The 10,823-nt window shown below is 32.8% G+C and overlaps 1 protein-coding gene across 1 annotated transcript; it reads right to left on the bottom strand.

Moving 5' to 3' along the window:
• Positions 1-4,166: 4,166 nt before the first annotated feature.
• LOC136275280 (uncharacterized) lies at positions 4,167-10,671 on the bottom strand. The gene is made up of 7 exons (XM_066083848.1): positions 10,546-10,671; positions 10,285-10,367; positions 9,126-9,362; positions 8,621-8,704; positions 6,272-6,433; positions 4,514-4,668; positions 4,167-4,382 (listed from the first exon to the last, which is right to left on the bottom strand). Exons 2-7 carry the CDS (start codon positions 10,360-10,362, stop codon positions 4,325-4,327), a joined length of 774 nt encoding a protein of 257 aa, XP_065939920.1. The 5' UTR covers positions 10,363-10,367; positions 10,546-10,671; the 3' UTR covers positions 4,167-4,324.
• Between the last annotated feature and the right edge of the window lie 152 nt (positions 10,672-10,823).

Genomic DNA, 10,823 nt, shown 5'->3' with positions numbered 1-10,823 from the left:
CCAAATATGTCACTTGTTGTTAAACTCTCAATTTGGATATTATTATGCCCGTATTATTCACCTGGTTTCATAACAACATTTAGGAATACTACGCATTGCTACAAGAGTCACAGAGTTCATTCTGTTAATTATCATTAACACCATTCAGTGCGCAGTATCTAGTTACACATAAATATCATAGTGACCATTATGTAACACTATCAATTCAATGTCATAGCATGGCTATCTGTTTACATACGTCCCCCAAACAAAAGAAATATCCCGAAGGGAGATTTCTCATGCCTGGCGCCCGGAATAGGAAAGCGTCCTTGATCTACCCTTGATCAGACGAACTTCCTAGTGACATACCAGTCAGAACATCTATGTTAAGAGATAGCAACAAGTGACATGTTTCCACCTCCGGCTTGGAACATCATTCATCTACAAAAACAAATCTATAACCAGGATGTATACATGTACATAAAATCAAATAGTTTGATTATATCGCATTTCCATCATGAATAAAGTATGACAATAATGACCAAGATGAAATAACCATAGTTGAATATAATCGTAATTCATCATCAAAGTAATACTAAGTATGATTAAACTTAATGTCACATATATACAAAGTCAAGGCATGCTTGTAAGTTCACAAAAAATCTCTCCCTCCTTAGGGGCGAGGTTAGCGTCATAGGTTCGGAGTCCATCGGTTTCTTCCTGAACTTCTCCAGAGTGAATCACCAAATACAAGATTCATATTAGCACAAGATAACGCACATTTCTACTTTAACACATTTTACACAATTCACATTTTTAATTTTCACTAACTTTCACAATTCCTTGATAAGGAATACACAACTTCTTCACGGCTGCAGCTTAATTATTCATCCATCATCGGCATCCGTGGTTATAGGGTCGGCGCGGATGGCGAGGCGACTTCTCGCGGAGCGTCTCTTGCGTTTCTCTGTTGCGTAGACATCGCGGCCTTCTCTTCCAGGTATTTACGTGCCAGCTCTGGGTCCAGTCTATAGTATTTGGTCCATGGAGATTCTTCATTTTCTCCTCGTCAGGAAATTGTTGTTCTAGATTGGTCGATATTGTTCCCGTGTTACTGGTTAATTTGCGAGTTTCGAGTCTTCCGCTCCGTCGGTGTTTCTTTAGGATTCTAGTGTCTTTCGGGATTGGTTCAAGTTCTGTAATGTCACTAGAGGTCCATTTCTCTGGATTCTCACAACAAAATACAGTGTCTTTGGAAGAACCTTTCTTATCTCCGTTACTACCCGTTTTTCGACAACCTGTCCAGCAACCACAACAGCATATACCACCCCACTTTTTAATAGTTTTGCCTTTCTTAACACAAAGTCCTATCTTTATTGTTACTGCCAAAGTTAAACACACATAAAACCAGGGGCTTCCCACCCAAGACGAGGATTCCATGGGTTGCAAATTAGTTACTGGCAATTCCGCCATTAGTGCATTCATAGGGAATAACTTTTAAATTAATATCTTTTGTCTTGAAACATTAAACCATGAAAACCTGATCAACCTTGTCCCATACTCAAGATGTCGATAGTAATATTTAATTGTTTTTATCAATCATCTTAAATCACCTACAAAAATGAGTCTTTCAGTTTCTTTACTTAGTCGCTGTCTCATGTATTTCGAGTATATGTTAAATCTCTTAACTCCGCATGTACATAGTTTATTATAACCGAGGTGCTGAGTCCGCGTTTGCTAGTCAGCGTATATCACTGTCTGTTTTAATGTCACAGGGTTCATCCTGTCATACATTTTTAAAAGCATGCAATACATATAAAGCTAAGCTTATTCAAGATTATTTACATCTACAATATACGATAAATATAACTTATTTATCCTACTAAATTGAGTAATTGCTTCATAATAGCCAAACAATCCTCAGTATGCCTTTGTTTGCTATTTTCCTTACGGGGCTTAGGGATTAGTTTACGCGGTTTAGGAATTGGTTTGAAGCCTCGACCTAGGGACTATTTCATCTATTTCCATATTTTCATCTAAGGGTACATTTGAGTTATATAAGGGTTTTTCATAGTCTTGACCACTATTTTCATCACATTGTTTTGACTCATGGGTCTCCTCCGATTCTGAATCTACGGTCTGATCATTCTCGTGTTTATACTGCTGATCATCCATGATCTTCTTAGCTCTTATACGTCTTTGAAGTTCTGCTAGGGGAATATCCTCTTCGTCTGAAGATCCTTCTCTTTCCCATTGTTTGGACTGTATAGCTCTTTCCAACGGTTCTGGTTGCATGTCTTCATTTTCTGACGACGATTCATCTTCTGGAGGCACCACATAGTTAGTTTTTCTTAGAGTTCTTCCACCATCTTCAGTAGTTTGTGAAAGGGGCCAGTGCGAAATATCTCCCAGTCTTAATTGTCGTGCATGGCATTTGGTGGTTAATCCAGTCAATTGGTCTCTCACCACGAAACTAACTGGTCCTTTCTGTTCAATGATTCGATAATATGGTAGCCACTTTTTATCTAACTTATTTTGTCTGCTGTTGTTCTTAAGGTAGACAGGGTCACCTACCTGAAAATTTTCATCTTTGCTTTTCTTATCAGCCTGAGCTTTCTGTTTCTTCTTGGCTTCCTTCATATTACGATGTACTAGCAGGAAAGCTTTATGTTGTTCTTGAAGGGCGATCTTGTGTTGATCATCTCCCGCATATCTCCTTCGAGGTTTCATCAACGTATCAAGAGGTAATACGACATTTCTGGTGTACATAATGTAATATGGGGAAAACTTTGACGAATCGTTAGGATGGAAACAAATGGCTGCCAACGTCTGATTAAGATGAATATCCCATCATTGAGCGTTGTCTGATGTTTTCCAAGCCATCACGTAATGTAGAGTTCTATGAAATTTTTCTACTTGACCATTACCTTGAGGGCTGTAATAAGATGTTTTGATATGGTTGATATTCAATTCTTTTAAAGTTTCTTCCACTTTCTTGTTCACATTTTCTGTTCCGTTGTCTGTGTGGATTTGAAGAGGACAGCCATATCTTGGATATATTTCTTCTAAGATAAGATGTACTATGTTGTCAGCTGACTTATCAGGAACGGGAAAAGCTTCTGGCCAACCAGAGTAAATGTCAATAAAAGAAACTATGTACTTGTTTCCCGACAAGGATGTTGGATATGGTCCTGATAGATCAAGTCATACTTTAGCCATTGGAAAAGGTGTTATATCTGTCTCTTGAAGTGGAGGTTGATTTTTCTTATTGCTCCTCGTTTGGCATACTACACATCCTTCTATATAAGAGTATAACCTTTTGTACAAATTTGGTATGTAGTACTTTTGTCTGATTACGTCATATGTTTTGTCCACTCCCATATGTCCAAGTCCGTCATGGTATTGCTGCACTACTAAAAGTTCTCACTTTTCTTCGGTTGCCGTTGCTGTGCCTTTACTTAACCGATTCTTCAGTTTCTTGATCGTTGACTTTCTTTGATGTTAATTTCTTTTGGTAGATCAATAAAGGGTTTGACCAAATCGTCCTGTTGCTTAACTTCACATCTGGCCAATCTCTTAGGCGAAAAAGCGTTGGATTTAAGTACGTTCACTTCAAAGAAATTGTCCTTAACATCTGGTTCATCATGCTCTGATTGTTCTTCCCCTTCACACTCGAGGTTGACTGTCGGTAATCTGATATAAACCCCTGAAATGAGCCAGTACCCCTTGAAGCCACTTGGTGGTACCCCTACAGCCCAAATTTGAGACCGGGAAATAGTAGCCCCATAGGTTCTCTACACTGCCCTGGTATTCGTTTGATGCACACTTCAAAGATAAAAGAGAAAATGACCGCCTTTCACCCCTATATCATTGTGAAAGGCTAAAAAATGCAAAGATCGGGTGAGCTGAATAATCTTTTGTAATTTTTCTCCAAGGTTCACGTCAAAACATGGATTGAGGGTAATTTTTTATGAAAATAAAATCTCATTGTAAGAAGTCTGACCGTCCCATATTTGTAATAAAACGAGGATTTTTATGATTTTCGATCATGTTATTTTTGGAGAAAGAGAAAAGTAAACAGAACAGGGAACAATTTTTATGCATAAGAATAAACAAATACCAATATTCAATATTAATCATATTTAATTCATTAGACACAAACACATTAATATTTTTTTCAAGGCGAGCTTTACTGCCTCCGAGGTTGTCCATGCTCAGAGAAATTATTCATGCATAAATCTTCTTGATATTAATTAAAATATGCAGATAATAAATTAAAATATAATTTTCTGTCCGAGTACTCTCAGTACTTTGATTTTCTTATTGGCTGCTAGCTTCTACGGGCTTAGTGGCTGCTGTTAGTGGCTGCTAGCTTGGTTCCAAATAATGACGGGAGCTTGTTTCTGAAACACAAATGTAAAACACAAATGCATGTGATAAAGAGTATGAAACCGCATATTCATAAGTCATAAATGTACATGTGCGCTTTGTGCAGTGTAAATGCATGTATGATTCACATGAAACCCATGGATACCTTTTCCAGTTTTCTTTGAGAGACAAGCACATGGACACAATTGCTCCGTTTCTAAGTTTGTGCAATTCCTTTGAATCAATAGTTTTTACTGATGGTGATTTGAGGAGAATTGCGTAGAGGCCATGTAGATAACTTATTCCTACTATCATAATAATCTACAATAAATTGTTTTTTTTTAATCTAAATTGAAAATATATACTTCTAGCGGAACATTCTATAAAGAAATGACATAGAGACCTACGACAGTTGTTTGGCTAATTTTTAGACAAGTTAATCTATAATTTCCTTATTAAGAATGTTGTTTATTCAGGGTTTGCGTTCTCAAATTCGGATAAAGTTCAATGTAATGAATAAAATTTGTTCCTAACATACAAAATATTCATGAAATGAATTATTATTGATATAACATTCGATGTTTTTACATTATTATGGAATTTTGATGGTTTTCTGATGCTACAATGTGCTTAAGTATAAATGATATGACATCTCAAAAAGAGTGATGACGTATATTTTTTAATAAATGATTAAATGTAACTCCATTCAGTTGAAATCGGTTCTGTTTTTCAACTTTTATCAGAGAATTTTACGAGTGAGGAGTAACCTTACTGCGCTATATACTTAAATAAATAAAACAGAATGCGACAGTCCAAATTGAATAAATTGTTTACTATTAGCGCTTTCAGGTAAAACTGTCTGAAGAGCCGACATAGCTGAAAGCTCTAACAGTAAACAATTTATTTAATATGGACTGTCGCATTCTGTTTTATTTATTTAAGTATTTTTTGCTGTACCAAGGCTTTATATATATATATATATATATATATATATATATATATATATATATATATATATATATATATATATATATATATATATATATATATATATATATATATATATATATATATATATATTTGTAGCATAGAGTAAAGCATTGTAGTATACATGTGTCGATGACGTCATATTGATAGGTAAGTTTCTTTAAACCTCTACAAAATACACTGTCGTATGTATAGTATGAGACTGCTTGATGGTCGTGACCATATTCAAACTATATTTATCTCCTTGATACAAAAAGCTCTATATAGAAAACATTAAGATTCAAAAACTAAACTATTTCTAATTTGTCTTCGCTAAATGACAGTTTATGGCCAAAAAGTATCGTAAATAGAATTTTAAGGAATATTTGATTGATGGTTTGTTAAAAATTAGGTATTCTTAAGCATAAAACGTTAAACAACACAAACGGGTTACTAAAAGGAAACTTAAAATTGCGCATGGTGACTTTAAATGTTTTTTAAGCATTTTTAATATATATGTTTGTATTGTGTGCCATACGATATTCTTAAAGAATAAGTGATGTATAACTAAAAGAAATACGAAAAATATGAAAACTGGCATTGCCTTACAGAAAATATATTAACTTCTAATAATATAATGCTGCAAGAACGTTTTGGTAAATAGCAGACCCAGAAAAATTAAGTCCAAATTCTTTTTTACATTAAATAATGCCAAAAAAATCTTGAATATTATATCAATAAATAGATAATTAATTCATTTAATAAATATTATTGGTATAGAACAAAATTTACTTATGACATTGAACTTTATATGAATCAAAATTTGACAACTCATACCCTGAGTAAACAACATTCATATGGAAAATAATTGAACACTTTACATTATTCATTAAAATACATATATACTCCATCGATTGTATAAATTAATCAGTCTTTATCAATAAACTCACTTATTTACCTCTGTAATACAGTTCAAAACTAGTGCCGCGATGGAAAACCTTCCATACGTATGCACCATGTTCAAAAAGTAATCAAAACAATAGGGACACTCAGTAAAAGAAGACGTTGAGCCAGGCGGTGTTGTTGATCTATCTAACCCACAACTCTCCAAAAAGTTGACCTAAGGATTAATGAAAGTGCTGACGTTTTATTATGGTTTCTTTTCTATTTAAATGTGGAACCTTCTATTTGACTGAATCAATTAAGATACAAAATTACATTTTAAAATCAAATTACTGAAGTACTGAAAGCCGGGCTCCTTTGGTGTGTCTTTATGCATATTGTGTAGTAAAGACTAAATCTCTCTCTCTCTCTCTCTCATGCTTTTAATGTCGGCAAAGCGTCAGAGAGCGGCCAAATTTTGTAAGCGGCTATAAACAAAAATATGTTTGTCTAGTAGAAAAAAATTCAACAGTTGCTGCCTTAAATTTTGCAACAAGCGTTATATATTCGATTTGAACATATTTTTATTATGCAAATATACATTTACATAAATGGATTAGGCAGCAGGCAATGCCTATGTAAGCCTTTTCCATATTCAATCCCCATTGCTTCAACGCGCAGCAAAGTAGTTCATGGAAATTCATGCGCATTGTTAGACTGGCAATGACTGTCTAATATGCATCTTTCGTACGATAGAGACAGAGGACAAGTCTAGCGCAATGTATGTGTCCAAAATGCATAGTCTTGTTTTTAAAACACGTTATTTATAAGAAAACTAAAAAAGACAGACAATTCTCTCGAAATTAAAAGAAAAAGAAACAAAATGCCAACATTTTTGACAAACGTGGCTCTTCGTTTAAATAATTGGTATAGCAGAAGCTTTTACTTTGACGCTGTTTGGTTTTTTGTTTTACTTTTGAAGTTGTGCTATTTATAGTAACATTGGCGATTTGCCTGCCTACAGCCAGGACTCTGCTTTCAGAAGAGCCCGGCTAAAATGAGATTTAAAAATTGCCAATGATTGTAGTAAAAGTTTTATTGATTTAATTTAAAGTTAATGTCGTTGTATCTATTAGATGTCATGTTTTATTTTTCAAAGCAGATGTCGCCTACTAAGATGTATTATAAAATAGAATAAAAAAAATACAATGTTTATCAGTTTTAATAAGTGTAATGTTTGAATGTGTCATACAAAGTTGCTGTAAAAAAAGATCTACATTGTATCAATGCTACTGTGCATGAAACATACGTGTTAAATTTATCAAGATTTTACTAATTTTCTGTCAAATGCAGTTGCAGAAATGCATATGCAAAAAAAAATTATATGCTTATCTAAGCAATCAAATCAATGTCGATTATATGATTTAAGTGAGAAATAATAACAAAGATTTTATAAAGATTAGCAATTGTTTAATCTGAAAAGGTATGAAAGACAGTTAATGTTATAAGAAATTTGCATGTAAAGTGTTCCTGCTTTAGTTTACTACAAACCATTTTCTTATGCGTGTGGATTTTTAGATATACATATTTAGTTTTTGGCCGCTCATAACAACAATTAAGATACCGGATATATAATCAGAATATGTGGATAATTATCAGTATATATTAATGACGTGTATCATCGTGACACCTTTTAAAAGGAATGTCTAAAGCTAAATTGATAAATGAAATGAAAAAGGAAGGAAAACAAATAAGATGAATACTTTAAAATTATCGTTCTTGTATCTGTGCTTCAACATCAGCATAATATTTACAGGTATATTATAATTAGGCCAATTATATTCATTCTGTTCCGATTTCAATGCTTAACAATTCTTGGTATCTTTATATAAGCCTGAATTTTTTTAAATGTGATTAAAGACGCTTTATTTTTGTAATACGATATTTAAAGTTATATGAACGCTGATTTATATGGAAAGAGTTTTTGTGCATTCTATATTTCTTGCTTAAAAATAGATACAAGTTGACGTTATTTTTTTTTTCAAGGAGATGTCGGGAAATTGTACATTTTAGTGGCGTCATAGAAATACAAAGAATATGTTGTCGAAATTTTACAGTGTTGTAACTTAATTCTTTTTCTTAAATCATCTGCATAATGATCTTTTGAATTTGTATTTGTGAAAACCGAGAGCATAAACCAAAGCTCAAACTAAAACCTTATATAGTCATTTAATTTCACTATTATTTTGTTTTTGGTTTGCATCCATCAATTTCGGTTATAACTATTGTTGTAACGTAATCCACTGTCATAAATGGATCAATATTTCAAGAATAATGATAATAGTATATCTAATATAAACTAATAAGCAAGAACATAAAAAAATAGTTTTTTGTAAATATAAGTCTAGAGATTATAAAAACCTACCTCATTAATTACATTTATTAGCCACGACCAGAGCCCAATCACAACTACAAGCCATATCAGATTCAAAAGGCCTATCACTGTACTCTACAACAAGGGTTTGAAATCATTAAACTATTTTTTCACATTTTATATATATATATATATATATATATATATATATATATATATATATATATATATATATATATATATATATATATATATATATGAAATGTGAAGAAATACTTTAATGATTTCAAATTTGTAATAAAGTATCAAAGTAGAAATAATAATATTAATATATAAATAGTGTCTGTATGATGGTAGTTAAAATAGGACATTTAAATATTTGTACATAAATGTTACTCGATTTTTATATATTGCTGTATCTTAATAAGTTTTCTGAAAGAAGGAAGCGTATTTTTGTGTCTTTCATGAAAACGAGACTTGCATTATAAGAGAGAGAGAGAGAGAGAGACAGAGAGACAGAGAGAAAAGAGAGATAAAATACAATAATCATGTTAACTATCTGTAAGTAGTGATTTCGTCTCTTGCAAATGCCGAGGTATATGATCAATGAATTCAACACATTGACTATCACTGCAGGTGTCGGAGCGAATATGAGCCCTTTGATAAAAGACCCCATTTGAAACATTCCCAGCTTGCAGTCGTTTAGTGTTACATATAAGGTCATATTGCACCGAGGTAGAGCATCTTTGGACTGTATTACAAAACCACCAATGATGTAACCAATCGACAAAACCTTTAAAAAAATCAATTGAAAAAGTAAACACTTAAAATGTATATTTCATTAGTTATCGTTTAACTTCTATGACTTTATTGACACAAACTAATTATAAAGGATTTGGTCGCCATATTACTTTCGATCGTTCTTGAACTGCTACTGGGGTACATATTGTAAACAATTCTTTTTCGCATGCAAGAAATTATGTTATTACACTTTCATTTTAAATACTGAAATCTGATTAGTTGACGCAGTTGATAATCCGTTCTATTACCCTCAGCGTTAGCAACACACTTGGCAACGGGTAACACAACGAATTGTTTCATGCGCGTAAATTATGCGCGCATGGTTTGCCGTAGAATTCACTTCATTTCTATATAAAAGCAGTAAAATTTTCTCTAAAATTAAGACATTCAGTTTGATAAAATAAATAGTATCCGTTTGTGAGGATAACTGTTGAAATTGATACCCCTCGAAAACAATTGTCAACCACCACTTCACGTCGGTTGACAATGGTTTTCTCGGGGTGTCAATTTCAACAGTTACTTTCCCAAACGGGCAATATATATATAATGACTCTAGTCGACACGAACATTTCTCGCCGCGAACAATTTCTTTAATAGCTTTGGATACATATATTCCATATAATCAACATTTTGATCGCGAAAATAATTGTTTGTCTCCGGTAAACTGCAAGTTGGTATGTACATGTAGTAAACGGGTTAAGACAGTTGATTCAGGTTGTTTGTTTTAAAATTCCAATCAAGGCATTTAGGTTATACAAAATAATGTATTCGGAAAAGGAAATAAAAGAATTGACCTACCTCTTTGAAAGTAAAATATAACACTGCCATGGAAGGCCTATAACACATTAGTTTTTCATTATCATTAGTGATTTTTTTTTCATTCAGAGTAAACGTAATCCTTAAGATAAACTTACCCGAATTAACAGTGTGCATGATACAATAAGTGTGGACAAGTTTTTACAGAACGTCCGCGGATTACTTATGGAGCCCATATTTCCTGTAATCCAAAAGCATAAAGTGAAAACGCAAATTAAAACACAATAAGTTTATGTCATTTCAAAATTCAAAGTTAAAAATAATTATTTAAGTGCATGTATCTCTTTCAACGTTAATTTTTCATTTCTCTTCTATCATGAATTCAATATAAATTAGGATTTTTAATTTCCTTTACTTACCTCTTGTGTTTTAAATTAATACTCATCAATGAGCAGCGGAGTTACAACAGACCTTTTGCATTGGTGTATCTAGGAAATATTTTACAGACCTGTATTTTTCTTCAATTTGAATGTTCTTTGCAAGGTATTTAAAAATCTGGAAAACGTGTGCTTAATTATGAATGCATAGCTGTGGGGAAAACCACATTCGACCGAATTATTACAAAACGCTTCTCTTTAAGACACGTCTCTTTAAAAGATTTCATTCATAGGTTTAAAAAATATTCACAAAAGATTTT

The sequence above is a fragment of the Magallana gigas genome, chromosome 5 (assembly GCF_963853765.1).
Source record: "Magallana gigas chromosome 5, xbMagGiga1.1, whole genome shotgun sequence".
Classification (NCBI taxonomy): Eukaryota; Metazoa; Mollusca; class Bivalvia; order Ostreida; family Ostreidae; genus Magallana; species Magallana gigas.
The sequence above is the reverse complement of the archived record's forward strand: the minus strand, read 5'-3'. Positions and strand labels throughout refer to the sequence as shown.

Excerpts from the sequence above, each read along its gene's own strand:
- LOC136275280 (XM_066083848.1), bottom strand. The coding sequence starts at position 10,362 with ATGGGCTCCATAAGTAATCCGCGGACGTTCTGTAAAAACTTGTCCACA. Across the intron at positions 6,434-8,620 it reads TAATAAATGTAATTAATGAG|GTCAACTTTTTGGAGAGTTG; the intron begins GTAGGTTTTTAT and ends ATTAATCCTTAG. Across the intron at positions 4,383-4,513 it reads CTCAAAGAAAACTGGAAAAG|AAACAAGCTCCCGTCATTAT; the intron begins GTATCCATGGGT and ends TTTGTGTTTCAG.